Raw genomic sequence first — 18,029 nt, forward strand, 5'->3', positions numbered from 1 at the left:
TTCCTCGTCATCATTTTTTTTTTGTTTTGCCATGCAGGGATATCTCCACTTCAGAGTCGCTCGTTTCCCTCTCCATGGGGGTTTTCCAAAGGACGGCATTGTTTTATTTTTCTTTCTGGCACGGGTGTGCAACCTACAGCCCTTAACCACTTCCAGTCCTTGACCCAATATCCAAAACCCTTCCGCAAGAAATCAGTTTAAGATTTCTGCTGAAGATTTGGTGACCCTCAGAATTCTTGAGTGAAGGTGGCAGCCCAAAAAAAAGAGTCACAGTTTGGCAAATTCACTAACAGAATTAACAGAGTTGGAAGGGTCCTTGGAGGTCTTCTAGTCCCAGCCCCCTTGTCAAGCAGGAGAACCTATACAATCTCAGACAAGTGGCCATCCAGTCTCTTCTTAAAAACCTCCATTGATGGAGCCCCCACAACTTCTGGTGGCCAGCTGTTCCACTGGTTAATTGTCTTCACTGTTAGAAGTTTCTCCTTAATTCCAGGATGCTTCTCTCTTTGATGAGTTTCCATCCATTTTTTTTTCTTGCCTTTCTGATGCTTTGGAAAATAATTTGACCCCCTCCTCTTCTTTGTGGCAGCCCAGGGGTGAAACGCAGCAGGTTCTGGAGAACCCGTAGCGGAAATTTTGAGCAGTTTGGAGAACCGGCAAATGCCACCTCTGGCTGGCCCCAGAGTGGGGTGGGAATGGAGAGCCTTGGTGGCACAGCAGACTAAAGTGCTGTTAGGTAGCACCAGCTGCCTGCAATTAAAGTAAGATCGAATCTCGCCAGGCTCAAGGTTGACTCAGCCTTCCATCCTTCCGAGGGAGGTAAAATGAGGACCCGGATTGTGGGGGCAATAAGCTGACTTTGTATAAAAAAAAGAACACCGCTTAGGGGGGCGAAAGCCCTACTAAGCAGGTATATACAAAAGTATGAAGGCGATTGCTTAACGCATTGTAAGCCGCCCTGAGTCTCCGGGAGAAGGGCGGGCATATAAATCGAACCAATAAATAAATAAATAAATAAATTTTGCAATATCCTTCCCCCCAGGAATGGGGAGGGAATGGGGATTTTGCAGTAACCTTCTCCTGGAGTGGGGTGGTAGGGTTGCCAGGTCTGCTTCCAAAAAATAGCAACAAGCGGGGGTGGGGGGTGGGGGGGGTGTTAAGTAGTAAAAAAATAAAAAAAAATTTACAATTAAATTATATATTGTCTTACAAACATTTTAACAGGTATTAAAATAATCACTTCAAAACTTGACTTAAAATTCAAAACATCAAATATATTATAATAACATGTAAAATATTAAATTACCATTTTAATTTCATCCTAAAGCTTTTGAATAAAAAAAAAATGTCCACTATTTTGTGAAAAAAAAAATAGTGAACAGAATGTGAAAAAAAGCGGACTGCCCGCTCAAATAGTGGACACCTGGCAACACTATAGGGGTGGGGAATGGAGATTTTGCAGTTCCCTTCTCCTGCCACGCCCACCAAGCCACGCCCACAGAACCGGTAGGAAAAAAAAATGGATTTCATCATTGTGGCAGCCCCTTAAAACTTGGAACATTGTTATCTCGTCATCTCCGAAGGGAGGAAGATACAAAAGCCACACTTCGTCATCACTCAACAAGGAGATGCAAATCTTATTTTATGCCAAATATCTGTTCAAGATCTGTTGTTTTTTTCCTGGGCTTCCCAGCTCAGGAATGTTCAAATCTCCACTCCCCATCAATGGCACGTTAGCAGAAAAATCATCCTACCTTTCAACAACCCTAAAGAGACAAAGTTAAGATGGCTTGTTTGTCTATGCCAGGGGTCAGCAACCTGCGGCTCTGGAGCCGCATGTGGCTCTTTCACCCCTCTGCTGCGGCTCCCTTTCACTCAAACTATGCGTCACAACCGCCAATGTGTGACACCTGCCTGGCACGCGATTTATTGAGCTTTTCAATCCCCAATAGGCCAACCATGGATAAATCCAAGAAAAGAAAAGTTTCAAAAGAAAACAGAATGATGAATTCAACTACAGATGCTAGTTTTGTGGCCGCTTGAGAAATAGTCAGGCACAGGAAGGGTTTTGTGACTCCCGGTGTTTTCTTTTCTGTGGGAAACGGGTCCAAATGGCTCTTTTGAGTGTTTAAGGTTGCAGACTCCTGGTCTACGCAGTACAGCTTATTCCCTCGGCTTATGGCCAGAACTGGCACCAGAATTTTTGTTACTGGTCAAGGCCAGCTATTAAACGAGACCACGCCTGAGTTTGCAACCTTCTCTGCCGCAGTTTGTGAAGCAAAGCGGTTGTTTAAGCGAATCTTGTGGTCATTAAATGAAACAAAATTCCCTCGTTGATATTACTTGTTGGAAAACCAGCTGGGAAAGTCGCAAATGCTCATTAGGTGACACCCCCAGGAGGTTGCAACCGTCGTAAAGACATACTGGCCCGCCAAGTGTTCGGACGCTGATCACGTCACCATGCAGATTCTGCAGTGGTCATAAGTGTGAGGATCGGTTTGTAAGTCACGTTATTTCGTAACTTCAAATGAGACACTGGATGAATCAGGTGTAAGACAAGGACTGCCTTTAGAAACCAGGGGGAACAATCCTGATCCCATGGTTATTTTTTTAAAAATAAGAATAAGAATAATCCGACTATCCATTTTTCATCCTTGTAACCTTTCATGCAAAAAACCGACCTCTTCATTCTTGCCACTGTGAGACAAATTGCCAAGTTGATTTTCTGGTTTTTGAAACTGCATGGCCTTCCTCCCCCCACCACCACCAGCCCACCCTTCCCCCCCACTGGCACCCACCAATTTTGGGGTGGGCAGAGGATGTTTCAAAGGGGTTAATAAATTTAGGGAAGGAAGGAAGGAAGGAAGGAAGGAAGGAAGGAAGGAAGGAAGGAAGGAAGGAAGGAAGGAAGGAAGGATTTCAAGTGCAATGTAACACTTGCCAACAGAAATTTTGAGTGGGGCAGAAAATGTTTCAAAGTGGGGTTAATAAGCTTAGGAAAGAAAAGAAAGAGAGAGAGAGAGAGAGAAAGAGAAAGAGAAGGGGGAAGGATCAAGGGAAGGAAGGAATGAGGGAGGGAGGGAGGGAGGAAGGGAAGGAAGGAAGGAAGGAAGGAAGGAAGGAAGGAAGGAAGGAAGGATTTCAAGGGCAATGTAACACTTGCCAACAGAAATTTTGGGTGGGGCAGAGGATGTTTCAAAGCGGGTTAATAAACTTAGGAAAGAAAGAAAGAAAAAAAAGAAAAGAGAAGGAAGGAAGGAAGGAAGGAAGGAAGGAAGGAAGGAAGGAAGGAAGGAAGAAAAAGAAAGAAAGAAAGAAAGAAAGAAAGAAGAAAGAAAGAAAGAAAGAAAGAAAGAAAGAAAGAAAGGGCAGTCAGCATTTTAAAAAAAACCCCCGATGGCCATTCTTGTTGCTTGCGACCACGTTGCTGTGATTGTGAGGGTTTCCGTTCGTGGCTCCCACCCACCCACTCGCCCACCAGACACCTCTGGGGAAGCTAACAAAACACCACATTAGCATAAACCCTTGGAAATCGGCAACGGCTAAAGTCATAATAAACTTACTTAGGAATATTATCCCATTTCTTTCTTGTGTGTTGTTGGTTTTTTTGATCCTGCTTCAAAGTTGGAGGAATGAATGGTGACCTTGAAAACAGGTGTTGGAGCTGAATCCTTCCCCCCCACACACAAACACACACACACACACACAAGCACGGAGAAGACACCCCACACAAGCTGTTGGGAGCTCACCACTTGGCTCATCCTTCTGGCGGAATGAATGCCAATCAGGGAGGCACAAAAAATGCACTCCGGTTGGGGAGAATGCCCAAGCCACGTTCGCCGTTTTGGCATCAGGATGCGCACAAAAGCACAAGAGGCTTTTCTTGCAACCAAAATGTGCCCCCCCCCAAGCAGGAATTTTGAGTGAGGAAGGCATTGCGGGGATGGGGAAACCAAACAGAAGGGATCTGGGGTTCCAAAACTTTTGGGGAGGGAGGGAGGGAGGGAGGGAGGGATATATGGGAGAAAGGAAGGAAGGAAATGGTGTGAGGGATGGAGGGAGGGAAGGAAGGAAGGTAAGAAGTGAGGAAAGGAAGGAATTAGGGAGGGAGGGAGGAAGGGAGGAAGGAAAAGGAAGGGAGGGAGGGAGGGATATATGGGAGAAAGGAAGGAAGGAAATGGTGGGAGGGGATGGAGGGAGGGAAGGAAGGAAGGAAGGTAAGAAGTGAGAAAAGGAAGGAATTAGGGAGGGAGGGAGGAAGGGAGGGAGGGAGGAAGGGAGGAAGGAAAAGGAAGGGAGGGAGGGGAGGGATATATGGGAGAAAGGAAGGAAGGTGTGAGGGACGGAGGGAGGGAAGGAAGGAAGGAAGGTAAGAAGTGAGAAAAGGAAGGAATTAGGGAGGGAGGGAGGGAGGGAGGGAGGGAGGGAGGTGCAAAAGCTTTTTTAGTTTTTAAATTTCCTGTTAAAAGCTTTTAACAGGAAATTACAGGGGAAAGCAAAGAAATGAAATGAAAACAGGAAAGAAAGAAAGAAAGAAAGAAAGAAAGAAAGAAAGAAAGAAAGAAAAGAAAGAAAAGAAAGAAAGAAAGAAAGAAAGAGAAAGATGGGGAGGGAAGGAAGAAGATGGGACTGGGAGGAAGGAAGGAAGGAAGGAAGGAAGGAAGGAAGGAAGGAAGGAAGGAAGGAAGGAAGGATTTCAAGGGCCATGCAAACCAAAATTGTGCCTTTTACACGAAGGGACAGAGTCTGAAGGCTGGGAGAACAATCGGTGACAAGCAAACTCGAGTGGCCTGTTAGCCCATGAAACCTCCAGGCACAGGCACAGTCTACCTCCAAACAGGGAAAGGGATGCAGACAAAAAAGGAGGGAGCGGGTCTTGTCTGTGTCCCCATGGCCAACCTGAATTCCCAGCCCCTTCCTGCTCTTCTGGTTAGATAGGCAGGTGCGTTGGACACAATTTGGCAGGCTGAGACCTCTTTCCTTGGTCCTGTCAGCCTCTCCTGGAGCCGCACAGTCTTGTCAACACACGCAAACACACACAAACACACACAAACACACACAAACACACACAGAGACACAAGAGTTCAGCTTCCTTTTCCTGCCTTACAGCAAAGCAGCTAGGAGAGAGAGCGAGCCAACTCTCTCCAGCCGTCCTCCTCCAGGTGTGTGGCGAACATCTGGAGGTCCCTGCTGGGTCTCTCCAGACCCTGTCCTTGAGTTGTCTTCCTGGGGGAGACCCCGTCCCCAAGGCTGGACCGGACCCCTCCCCAGCCACAACTTCTGAGCTCAAGAAATGCCCCCTCCACCCACCCACCCACCGCAGCTCCCCATCAACTAGGCATCAAGTGTTGGCTCGGCATATCAAACCTTGGTAGTACAGTGGTCTAAGGCACCCTGTTATTAAGCTGGTTATTAAGACCAGCTGCCTGCAATTACTGCAGGTTCGAATCTCTCCAAGGCTCAAGGTTGACTCAGCCTTCCATCCTTTCTAAGGTAGGTAAATTGAGGACCTAGTTGTGGGGGCAATAAGCTGACTTTGTATAAATATACAAAAGTATGAAGGCTATTGCTTAACGCATTGTAAGCCACTCTGAGTCTCCAGAGAAGGGCGGCATATAAATCAAATTAAAAAAAAACCTGGGTACCAGCTGGTCACACAAAGCACACACACCCCCTGTAAACTTTCCCTTTCACCCACGGGGAAACAGAGGCACGCCAGAGCAAAGGGGCATCCTGATACCCCAGATGTCTTCTCCTGAGGCTGCCTTAAGAAAGGAAACCCAGCCGCACCGGTAACGGTCCCAGTTCAACCTCCCAGCACTTGTATCACAGCCAAGGGCTCTGCCTAGGAAGCCCCATGCTCCCCCAAGCAGTGTGGCTGGGGACGATGGGCTTCCCGGCCTGGGAAATGCCAGGGGGGGAAAAAGCATCTTTTGAATGGTTTAGAAAGAAAACTGAGCTGTGTCAGTAATGGTCCCCAGTTTAACGTCCCAGTTTGACCTCTCAGCACTGGCATCACAGCCAAGGGCTCTGCACAGGAAGCCCCCATGCTCCTCAGGCAGTGAGGCAGTGGACAATGGGCTTCCCAGCCTCAGAAATTCCAAGGGAAAAAAATGTCTGAGTGGTTTAGAAAGAAAAACTGAGCTGTGTCGGTAATGGTCCCAGTTTAACGTCCCAGTTCGACCTCTCAGCACTGGCATCACAGCCAAGGGCTCTGCCCAGGAAGCCCCATGCTCCCCAGGCAGTGTGGCTGGGGATGATGGGCTTTCTGGCCTGAGACAACTGGGAAATGCCAGGGGAAAAAAATGTCTTCTGAGTGGTTTAGAAAGAAAACTGAGTTATGTCGGTAATGGTCCCAGTTCAACCATCACAGTTGGACCATCACAGCCAAGGGCTCTCCCCAGGAAGCCCCATGCTCCCCCAAGCAGTGTGGCTGGGGACGATGGGCTGCTAAAACACCAGGGGAAAGTTCCCTCCGGAGTCCAGCAGTGCTGATTTTTGGGACCAGAGTGTCTCCCGCACCCACCTCCCTCCCCTCCCCCTTTCCAGCGGTGTGTGTGTGTGCTTTCTCACCTCCAGTTCTTTGAAGAAGATGCAGCTGCGTGCCCACTCCACGATGGCGAAGAGGGTCTGGTCTGCCATCTTGCACAGCAGCCCGAAGGTAGTCAGCTTCTCCTGCCTCCCTCTGTTCTGTTCCTGCTGCAGGCAGGTCAGGATGCGGTCCTTCAGCTGCTCCTCTTCGGGCTCCAGCTGCAGCAGCTTCAGCATCACCTCGGGCACGTCCAGCGCCATCGCCGGAGACCCTCCTGCGCCCCCGATGCCCAGATAAGGCTCCGGGAAGGGGTACGCCGGGGCGGCCTCGTGGGGGGTGGGCGGCGTAAGGCTCCGGGAACTCGGATTTGATGGCCCGGCTGGCGAAAGGAGGGTAGTGATAGCCCGAAAGGGGTCCGGGGCCCACCGGCCCGGGGGGCGGCCAGCGCGGGGGTCCCGTAAGGGCTGCGCTCGTAATCGATGGGAGTCATGGCAGTGGCGCTGGCAGGTGGCAGAGCCTTGGGCATGCCAGCCGGGTGCTGGTGGTGGGCCAGGCTGTGCAGGGAAGGCGGCAGGCCCCCGTAGTCCGCCGCCTGCACTGGAGAGACGATGGGGGGCGGCGGCAGTGGCAGAGACAGCGGTGGCGGGGGTCCCCGGCGGTGGCACCGTCTCCAGCTTGAAGCCGTTGGCTCGGAACAGGGCTTTCTTCTGTTGCTTCAACGCCCGGTCGCGCTTGTACATCGGGCCGAATTTATTCCTGCCCCCGCGCATACGGTCGGCACGCACAGCTGCAAGGAAACGAGGCGTCGGGGTGGGTGGGTGAGTGGGTGGGTTTGAAAGCAGAGGAGACCCTCACTTGCCCGGCATTACCACTACCCACCACACTTCTCCACCCGTGTGGACATGAGAGAAGCCCCCCCACCCCCCCACACACCCGGCGTCTAGTGGCATCCAAAGGATGGAGGGCAGAATGTGGGATGGTAGAAAAGAGCCTGGTGGTGCAGCGGACTAAACTACTGTTAATAGAATAGAATAGAATAGAATAGAATAGAATAGAATAGAATAGAATAGAATAGAATAGAATAGAATAGAATAGAATAGAATAGAATAGAAATACAATACAATACAATACAATACAATACAATACAATACGTGTAGAATATGGAATGGAATGGAATGGAATGGAATAGGAATAGAATAGAATAGAATAGAATAGAATAGAATAGAATGCAAAGTAGAATGCAGAATAGAATAGAATAGAATAGAATAGAATAGAATAGAATAGAATAGAATGCAAAGTAGAATGCAGAATAGAATAGAATAGAATAGAATAGAATAGAATAGAATAGAATAGAATAGAATAGAATAGAATAGAATATGGAATAGAATAGAATAGAATAGAATAGAATAGAATAGAATAGAATAGAATAGAATAGAATGCAAAGTAGAATGCAGAATAGAATAGAATAGAATAGAATAGAATAGAATAGAATAGAATAGAATAGAATAGAATGCAAAGTAGAATACAGAATAGAATAGAATAGAATAGAATAGAATAGAATAGAATAGAATAGAATAGAATGCAAAGTAGAAAGCAGAATAGAATAGAATAGAATAGAATGCAAAGTAGAATGCAGACTAGAATAGAATAGAATAGAATAGAATAGAATAGAATAGAATGCAAAGTAGAATGCAGAATAGAATAGAATAGAATAGAATAGAATAGAATAGAATAGAATAGAATAGAATACAATACAATAGAATACAATACAATACAATACAATACAATACAATACGTGTAGAATATGGAATAGAATAGAATAGAATAGAATAGAATAGAATAGAATAGAATAGAATAGAATAGAATAGAATAGAATGCAAAGTAGAATGCAGAATAGAATAGAATAGAATAGAATAGAATAGAATAGAATAGAATAGAATATGGAATGGAATAGAATAGAATAGAATAGAATAGAATAGAATAGAATAGAATGCAAAGTAGAATGCAGAATAGAATAGAATAGAATAGAATAGAATAGAATAGAATAGAATAGAATAGAATAGAATAGAATAGAATAGAATAGATGGCATGGCATGGCATGGCATGGGATGGCATAGAAAGAATAGAATAGAATAGAATAGAATAGAATAGAATAGAATAGAATAGAATAGAATAGAATAGAATAGAATAGAAGCCTGGTGGCACAGCAGACTAAACTGCTGCTGTTAAAGTAGCACTTAGCTGCCAGCTGCCTGCAATTACTGCGAGTTCAATTCTCACCAGGCTCAAGGTTGACTCAGCCTTCCATCCTTCCATCCTTCCGAGGTAGGTAAAATGAGGACCCGGATTGTGGGGGCAATAAGCTGACTTTGTATAAAATATACAAAAGTATGAAGGCTATTGCTTAACGCATTGTAAGCTGCCCTGAGTCTCCGGAGAAGGGCGGCATATAAATCAAACTAATAAAAATAAAAATAAAATAGCGCAAGCGTTTGGCAGCCTCTCCCTGCCTGGGGTTTCCCCAGTTGTCGCCCCGCGGTAGGTGCCTGTCGGGGCTGCCCCACGTGTCTTTCCTGCGAGACCCCCCACCCCCACCTTACCCGTCCCCTCCCCAGAGCTGTTCTCAAGGCCTCAGCTGCCTTGCAGGGGGGGGGGGGCTGCAACAGACGGGGGTTTGCTCGCCCCCAACGAGGGGATTCTGCACGCGTCTTTGCACAGGCCTCTTCTGCTTTCCCTCTCCCCCCCACCAAAAAAAACCAGATCCGTGAAGATCAGAAATAGCACAGGGCGGGGGGGGGGGAGGTGGGGAAGGAGCGGAGAGGGCAGAGAAAGAGCCTGAAAGGTGTGGGGGGGGGGGAGTGAGGAAATGCAAGGGAGGCCCCGTCTATTTAAAGAGGGGCTTCCCAAGCGGGGCAGAGAAGGAAGGGGAAAAAAAGGGGGAGGGAAGAAGAGCCTGGATAGCTCAGCAGACTAATGCATTGTAATTTAACTCCAGCTGTCTGCAATTACTGCAAGTTCGAATCTCACCAGGCTCAAGGTTGACTCAGCCTTCCATCCTTTCTAAGGTAGGTAAATTGAGGACCCAGATTGTGGGGGCAATCAGCTGACTTTGTATATTATTATTATTATTATTATTACTACTACTACTACTACTACTACTACTATTATTATTTATTGAATTTGTATACCGCCCTACTCCCGAAGGACTCAGGGCGGCGAACAGCCAAATAAAATACATATAATACAAATATTTTGTATAAAATATACAAAAGGATGAAGGCTATTGCTTAACGCCTTGTAAGCCGTCCTGAGTCTCCGGAGAAGGGCGGCATATAAATCAAATTAAAAAAAAAAAGAGTCCCGGCCAAACTTCGGCTGCCCACCCATCCTTTCCCCTCCACCACACATCCTCCTCCCCCGCGCAGGTGAAGGGCGCAAGGCGCTCTCTCTCTCCCTCCTGCAAACCGGGTCAAGGCAACCGATCTGGTGGTGGGTGGGTAGATGAGTGGGGGGCAGCTCGCTCCCTTTTCCCTTCCCGGGACAAGACAACCCTGACTTTAACCCGCTTTCCAAGGCTCGCATTCACACGACCAGGCGCTTCCCTGAGCTGCTCCGTAGCGTGGGGGGTGGGAGGGTGGGGGGGTCCCACCCCCGCCGCAGCCCCCCCCCCGAGTGGTACATTGTTCCAAGCTTCCTAGCCGCGGTCTCCAAAGGAGCTGTGAACTGGTTTGGATTGGAGCCCGCGCGAATGGTTTTCGGGGTTCAAAGAAAGCTGCACGTCTCGGGGTGTGGGTGGGTGGGTGGAGGAGGGGGGCTCTAAAAGGCAGAAAGGAGGGTGGGCCAACCCCGAACCGCGGGGAAACTCGTCCCGCGTGGGGCGGGGGGGGGGGCGCAATTCACATTTCCCTTTCTTACTGTCTGCTTTCCCCCCAAAAAAAGAGAGAAAGAGAGAGAGACGCGCCCCCTTTTCCAAGCAAGCAGCCCGGGCAAGAGAGGGAGGGGCTGTTCGTTACGGGAGGAGGGGGGAAAGTGGGGGTGGGACACGCGCGCAGGGAAAAAACACGGGCGGCTTTTGACGGGAGTGGCGCGCGCTCTCTGCAAACCGGGTGTCTTTCGAAACATGGGGGCCTTCCCTTCACCTCCGGACCCGTCCCCAAAGATTTGGTGGGGGGACCTTGGTGGGAATGCAGGGGAGAAGGCCCGGCTAGATTCCCTGTTTTACTCCCGCCCCCCTCCCCACTTTAACTCTCTCTCGTGAAACACTTTCGTTTTCTCTGCTTCTTCCCAAGGCCGCTTGGCCGCCGAAGCAGCTGAATTGCTGTGCCCACCCGAGGAAGGAGAGGGGTGTGGGAATCCCACCCCAGCGGGGGGGGAGGGGGGAACTAGAGGGGCTTCTCCCTCTTTCTCTCTGGACCTTCACCAAAGGCCCTTCCGACGTGCAAAGACCTCCCACACCACCCAGAGGTGGGTTTCAGCAGGTTCTGACCAGTTCTGGAGAACCGGTAGCAGAAATTTTGAGTCGTTCGGTGAACCGGTAGTAAAAAATTCTGACTGGCCCTGCCTGCCCCCCATCTATTCTCTGCCTCCCGAGTCCCAGCTGATCGGGCAGAAATGGGGATTTTGCAGTATCCTTACCCTGGATTGGGGAGGGAATGGAGATTTTACAGTATCCTTCCCCCTGCTACCCCCACCAAGCCACACCCCCACAGAACCGGTAGTAAAAAAAATTTGAAACCCACCACTTGCACACACCCCAACCCCAAGCCATACCAAGAGCGCTCACCTTCCAGCCGCATCCCGACGGCCAGGCACTTCTGAAAACGGCAGTAGGGGCACCTCTTCCGTTGGGTCTTGTCGATCTTGCAATTCTGACTCTCGGTACACGTGTAATGTTTGTTGTTCTGCACCGTCCTCTTGAAGAAGCCCTTGGGCGAGGAGAGAGAGAGAGAGAGGAGGGCTTGAGAGAGAGGAAAGGGCGCGGAAAGCTATCCCTAGGCGCGCGTGGGGGACTCCGATCCCAGAATCCACGCTGGCCTGTCCCGTTTGGAGGGTTCTGGGAGCTGGCTCAGCAGTGGAGGGTCCAGACAGGGCCCTCTTAACAGCATTATGCCCCCCCCCACTCCGGGGCAAAGCGGCCTACTGGGAGCCCCCTACCACAACTACCCACAGGAATAAAAAGAAAAATGTAAACGGTCGATAAAATTAAACATATATTTTATTTTATTGGCGCTTCCAGCAAAATCGGGGTTGGTATGGTGTCTCTATGCTCGTGGGGCCCATCAGGCCCATGCGTTAAGACAGCCCTGGGGGTCCAGAGGGGGATCTGCCCCCCCCAATTCCATCCACTGTGGGATGGAATTAACCCCTAACTCGCCCCAAACAAACAAATCGCACCCAACCCGAATCGCTTCTCCCACGGGAGTCGTTTCGGTGTTGATCTTGTATTCGTATGAACATCATATAAAATTATATATATATATGTAAGTTTTCACGGGTATATATGTGTGTACAGTTAATATTTCGGGTTTCTTCCCGTGTAATTCCCGTGTAATTCCCGTGTAATCCTTTTAGGTTATGTTCACAATTACACGGGAAGAAACCCGAAATATTAACTGCACACACACACACACATATATATAATTTTATATGATGTTCACACGAATACAAGATATCTATATATCTATCTATATATCTCTATCTCTATCTCTATCTCTATCTCTATCTGTCTGTCTGTCTGTCTGTCTGTCTGTCTGTCTATCTATCTATCTATCTATCTATCTATCTATCTATCTATCTATCTATCTATTAGAAAGTTTGCTGGCGTGCGAACACAGCCACAGACTGTGACTCGGGCCTCTGGATACAATTCCTCCTGGCGAAGAATCATAAAACTGGCTTAAATTTGGCTTTAAAAAAAATTATCCCCCAATTTTTGGATACGTCCTCAAAGACACCAAATTTTACACCATTTTTAACACAGGACATTTTTATAGAAATTACTTAGGCCAGTCTGACCTACGCTCCTCAATTTATCCTCACCCCAGCCTTGTAAGGTAGGTTAACGTGGAAGAGTAACTAAGTATGAGCCCCCCCCTCCCCGAAAGAGGACGAGGGTCGCCAGTCCCTGCCTTTCATTCTTAGTCGGTACCTCTGGCCTCAGTGCCCATCCGTGAAATGGGCTTAAGCGTAGAAGGAAGCGGTTGAGCAGGAGGCGATCATAATGGTTTGTTAATAATTATAATTGTTTAACATAATCTTATAGCTATCCATACGAGGGTCCTGACTGAAATACGACTCGAAACGAGATTCCACGCACGAATAATAAACTGATCGATTGACACTAACACGAGAATTCCTATTTTAATACGACCCCGCCTCTAGATTTAGAATCGAATTCTTTAGAATTCTAATTTTATTCTAATTTCTCGTGCAATGCAAAAAAAAAAACAACGACAAACAATCCACATTTCCCTCCCTCCTTTCCGTCGCCCACCCCTCAAATCCAAGGTAAAAGGGCGAGGGTCTTTTCCCGGGCCCGGCTCAACCATTTTCTCGCCCCTCCCGGCTGGAGAATCAACCGTCCCAAAATCATCGAAAAAATATCCAGAGGCAAAAAAAATAAAAATAAAAATAAATACGCTATTTCTTTAAAGGCCCCTCCGTTCATCTTAAAATGAAGAGGTTCAGAGGCGGCGTTTTTAAGGGGACAGTTCCCGTCTTTAAAAAAGGGGGCGGGGGGCTTGAGAGAAGGACGTGGCCATTTCTTCTCCTTCACCCCATCCCCGAAGAAATCAATCCAATTAAACCCCCCTCGATCAGGGATTAAACTAGAAAGGGGAAGAATTTTTCCCCATTCGCCGCCCCCCCCCTCAAAATCAAAATCCCCCTGAAAAAACCCAAAGGAGGCCCCCACCCCCACCCCCAATTCAGCCCTCGGATCGCCGCGTTCCAGCAAATCGCCCGAGCCCGCGACCCTCCGAGGGACGAGGCCGGGAAGGGGGACGCGCCACGGGATCCCAGAAAGCGGCCCCCCTGCCCACCTTCGGCTCGCTTTCGTTTCTAAAACCAAGGGGCGCCATTTCGCTCCTTTTTTTATTTCCCATCTCAAAATATTTTAGAAAAAATTGCCAACCCAGAAAAAAGACCATCTCCCTGTCCCTGAAATCCGGACCGATTTCGTTGTGGGCGAAATCAAACTCGCGGGGTTTGAATTGCCCCCTTCCCCGCAAAATATATATATATATAAACCTGGCACAATTCCCTTCCGCGTTCTTGGCATGCCTTCCTTTCCAGCTGCCGATGGAAAACCGTAGGAGTTTGATTCTAGCAGATTCTCCCTTCGTTTCTTCCCAAATCTTTCTCTCTCTTTCTTTCTCTCTCTCTCCTATTTTTTTTTCTCCCCTTCGGTTTCTTTTTCAACCGTTCGACTTTTCACAACTTCCTTTTCTCTCCCAAAAGGAAATCTTTCGGAACCAAGCGGCGGAGAGTCAAAGAAAAGAAGGCCGGAGTGACGCCGAATTAAGAAGGCTACTTCTTAACTGACCCGGGAGGGGGGAAAAAAAGCCCCCCTCCCCCTCATTTTTAACAGCTGGGTCTCCAAAGCGTTGGAGCGGTTTTTTTTTCCCCGCGGGCGGGTGCCTGGAGGGATTGACGCCCGGTTTTGAAAAATAAAAATAAAAACCCAAAGAGAAGAAGCTGGAATTCGTTTGTTTTTTTGGGGGGCACTCAAAATTTGCGCCTTCGCCCAATTTTCGGTTCAAGCAAACGGAATTCTGAACCGAATCTCCAGGGTCTGGGTTGGCGCGGGATCCTGGAGCGCGAAAGGATCGCCAAAGGCTGAATTTAGCGCGCAGGCACAGAATCGCCATTAAACGAATCCTAAAGGGGACGTAAAAATAAAATAAGGGGGGGGGAATAATTCCCTGCAGAGGCGATCGCGTCGGGGCTTCGCTTCGACCCAGCTGTTAAAACCTCTGGTTTAATTTAAAAAAAAAACATACCGAGATTGAGGGGGGTGGGCGCAGGTTTTGGCTGCTCAGGGCTGCAACCGCTCTGCCTCCTTCCAAGAATTGGAATCGCCAAAGCGACAAAATTATATATATTTTAAAAAAAAAAAAACAAAAAACCGAAGACTGCACCAACGAAAGGCGATTATTAATATTAATAATTAATTAATTAATTATAATATTAATATTAACGCACTGTAAGCCGCCCTGAGTCTCCGGAGAAGGGCGGCATATAAATTAAATTAAATTAAAATGAATAAATGATGATGATGATGATGATGATTCCTTGCCGTCAAGAAGGGAAAAACTCTGAGCAGATCCGAGCGGTTAAACGAATCCGGAGCTGCGCCTGGATCCCGGGCTCCCTTCTCTCCCGTCCGGGGGGGTGGGGGTGGGTGGGAGAGCTGGTGGAGACCCTCCACCCCACCCCAAAAAATACCCGTCTTCTCCTCCGGGGTCCCGGAGCGCAAGAGCCGCCGGAGCCCCGAAAGGCAAGTCAATTGTGGGGCGCGCCGCCGCCGGGTTATCCGCGACCCTCCTCCCCGTTTTCGTGGCCAACATTAATTATGATAATTCCGGCGGCGGCGTTGTGGGGGACGGTCTCTCCCCGGAGATGCTAAGTCGGGCCCGGCGGCAAGGCGCGCTGCTTCCCCGCAGGCCTCGGGTTGCGTTACTTGGGGGTGCTTCGCCGGTTCCAGCCTCCCCTGCGCGCCCACCTCCCCATCTCGGCCCCTACCTTGCAACTTTCGCAGGTCAGCAGCCCGTAGTGGTACCCCGAGACTTTATCCCCGCAAACGGGACACAGCTCGTCCAGATCTTCATCGTACGAATAATCCATCACCTTTGCGGGCCTGCGAGGAAGGAAGAGAGAGAGAGAGAGAGAGAGAGACCGGGGGCAGCGCCTGGGAACTCTCCCCTTGGGGAGTTTTGGGGGTGGGTGGGTAGGTGGGGGGGAAAGAGGGAGAGGGAGGGAAGGGGGGGCGGCGGCGGGAAGGCGCTGAGGTGCTGCGGGTGCCCCGACGAGCGGCGGCCAAGAGACTGGGGGGCAACGGGCAGCGGCCTCCTTTATAGCCGCGGGGACGTGTGCGGCGCTGCGCCTCCGCAAACCGTTCTCGTGCGGGCGGGGACGCTTAGGAACCCCCCCATTCCCTCCCTCTCCGTCGGGGAAGGAGGGCATTGAGAGGGCTCGGCTCTTCGCTGGCCCCCGGGGGGGGGGGGGCGGGCTTGGCCAGAGTCCACCCCTCCACCCCACACTCCCTCCCCCACACCGCCACCCCCAGCGACCAGGCACCCAACAGGGAATCGCGGCCTCCGCCTTCTTGTTCCTGCCCCCCAATTCCAGGGGAGGGAGGCAGGGTCCCCCCCGGAATCAGAGCCCCGACGGGGCGCACCGGTCTCTCCACGCAGAAGAGGTTGAGAGGCTGCGGAGTTCTGGCTGGCAAGCGCCCCAGAGAGCCAAGGATAAGGCCCCTGCGGGCTCTGGGGGGGGGGATCCCCTTCCCTGCACTCCGAGACCCCACGCGGATTCCCCTTCGTGGATGGAACCCCCCCCCCCGATTGACTCCACGGAGCCACTTCCCAGCTGCAATCAATCTTTAAACCGAGCGTTACCTGGATTGGAATAGAGACTGATAAAAAAAAAGCGTGATGGTGCGTTTGGGGTTCGGGGTAAGATCGGGTGAAGGAAGAATTTTGCCCCGTCTGTTGGGGATTTTTCCCACGCAGGAAAATAAAACCCTAACAGCTGGCCACTCGCTTTCTGTCACTTGGTGGCTAACTTCCCCTTTCGGTTGCCTCCATGGGGGGTTGGGACACAGCTCCCATCACACCCTGCCAACAGCTGGACAAGTCAAGATGGGCATTGTAGTTCCACGCCTTTGGCTCAGGGGAAGGCAAGGCGCGGGTAGCATGAGAAGGGCCGACTCTTCACCCCAGGCTCTTCCCAAGGTTGCTGGGTTCTTTTTCGGATTGAATAAACGTTAGAGGAAGGAAGGAAGGAAGGAAGGAAGGAAGGAAGGAAGGAAGGAAGGAAGGAAGGAAGGAAGGAAGGAAGGGAGGGAGGGAGGGAGGGAAGGGAAGAAGGAAGGAGATGAGAATAAGAAAAGAAGGAGGGAGGGAGGGAGGAAGATGACAGGGAAGGAAGGAAGGAAAAGAAAGGAAAGGAAAGGAAAGGAAAGGAAAGGAAGGGAAGGGAAGGGAAGGGAAGGGAAGGGAAGGGAAGGGAAGGGAAGGGAAGGGAAGGGAAAGGAAGGAAGGAAGGAGATGAGAAAAAGGAAAGAAGGAAGGAGGGAGGGAGGAAGATGACAGGGAAGGAAGGAAGGAAAGGAAAGGAAGGGAAGGGAAGGGACGGAAGGAAAGAGATGAGAATAAGGAAAGAAGGAAGGAAGGAGGGAGAGAGAGAGGAAGATGACAGGGAGGGAGGGAAGGAAGGAAGGAAGGAAGGAAGGAAGGAAGGAAGGAAGGAAAGGAAAGGAAAGGAAAGGAAAAGAAAGGAAAGGAAAGGAAAGGGAAGGAAAGGAAAGGAAAGGAAGGGAAGGGAAGGGAAGGGAAGGGAAGGGAAGGGAAGGGAAGGGAAGGAAGGAAGGAGATGAGAATAAGGAAAGAAGGAAGGAGGGAGGGAGAGAGGAAGATGACAGGGAAGGAAGGAAGATGATAGAGGGAGGGAGGGAGGGAGAGGGAAGGAAGGAAGGAAGGAAGGAAGGAAGGAAGGAAGGAAGGAAGGAAGGAAGGAAGGAAGGATAGAGAGAGAGAGAGAGAGAGAGAGAGAGAGAGAGAGAGAGAGAGAGAGAGAGAGAGAGAGAGAGGGACAAAACACACGACCGCACAGACACACAATCACCAAACCGAGCATTCTGGATTAACTCTTATCACACCAACCGAGAAATCAGGAACGCTGCGCTGCAGGCTTAACCCAGCAATTCAGAAAATTGAGGGGGGGGTGTCATTTCGTCTTCTGCCCTGCTGACTTAAGGGGGACCAGGCAGCAGGGGTTTCCCCCTTTTTCACACACACACACACACACACACACACACACACACACACACACACTGAAAAAAGCACGATGCTCAGGAAAAACCCCCATCCCTTCCGGGGCTGGGAGAAGATCATGAATTTCGTTTTCCTCCCTCTGCCGCCTGGAAGCCACGGGACGGGAGCCTCTAAAGGTCATCCAAACGCTTCTCAAAAGACTCCGGATGCCTGCCGCTGCCCCCCTTCAGCCTTTGCTCATCCCCGGGCAAGGATCTTGCTCGCTTCTCTGCCACCCCCCCCCCCCCGAAAAGCTTCTAGCTAGCCGAATAAACCTTGGTGCAAAAATTCTGGAGTTGCCTTTGGCTGACACAGGAGGCAGATTTTGGGATGCAAAGACAAGGGCTACGGGGGATTTCCCCTCTCCCACCAACCTCCTTCCCAGCCAGCAAAAAGAGCTTCTCAGCCCGGAGGAGGGGGAAAAACAGACAGCCCAAAGCCCAGCTGGAATCGAAAGCAAACTC

General features: G+C 49.9%; 1 protein-coding gene across 1 annotated transcript; it reads right to left on the reverse strand.

Annotated features, from left to right (window-relative positions):
- Nucleotides 1-5,826: 5,826 nt before the first annotated feature.
- Nucleotides 5,827-15,376, reverse strand: LOC139325868 (steroidogenic factor 1-like). Its single transcript, XM_070955909.1, is given in 7 exon segments — nucleotides 5,827-5,901; nucleotides 6,574-6,870; nucleotides 6,872-6,988; nucleotides 6,990-7,124; nucleotides 7,198-7,319; nucleotides 11,316-11,457; nucleotides 15,275-15,376. Coding segments are annotated over 7 exon segments (990 nt in total).
- Between the last annotated feature and the right edge of the window lie 2,653 nt (nucleotides 15,377-18,029).

The sequence above is a fragment of the Pituophis catenifer genome, unplaced genomic scaffold (genome assembly GCF_029215685.1).
Source record: "Pituophis catenifer annectens isolate HBS135680 unplaced genomic scaffold, rPitCat1.0.hap2 SCAF_17, whole genome shotgun sequence".
Lineage (NCBI taxonomy): Eukaryota > Metazoa > Chordata > Lepidosauria > Squamata > Colubridae > Pituophis > Pituophis catenifer.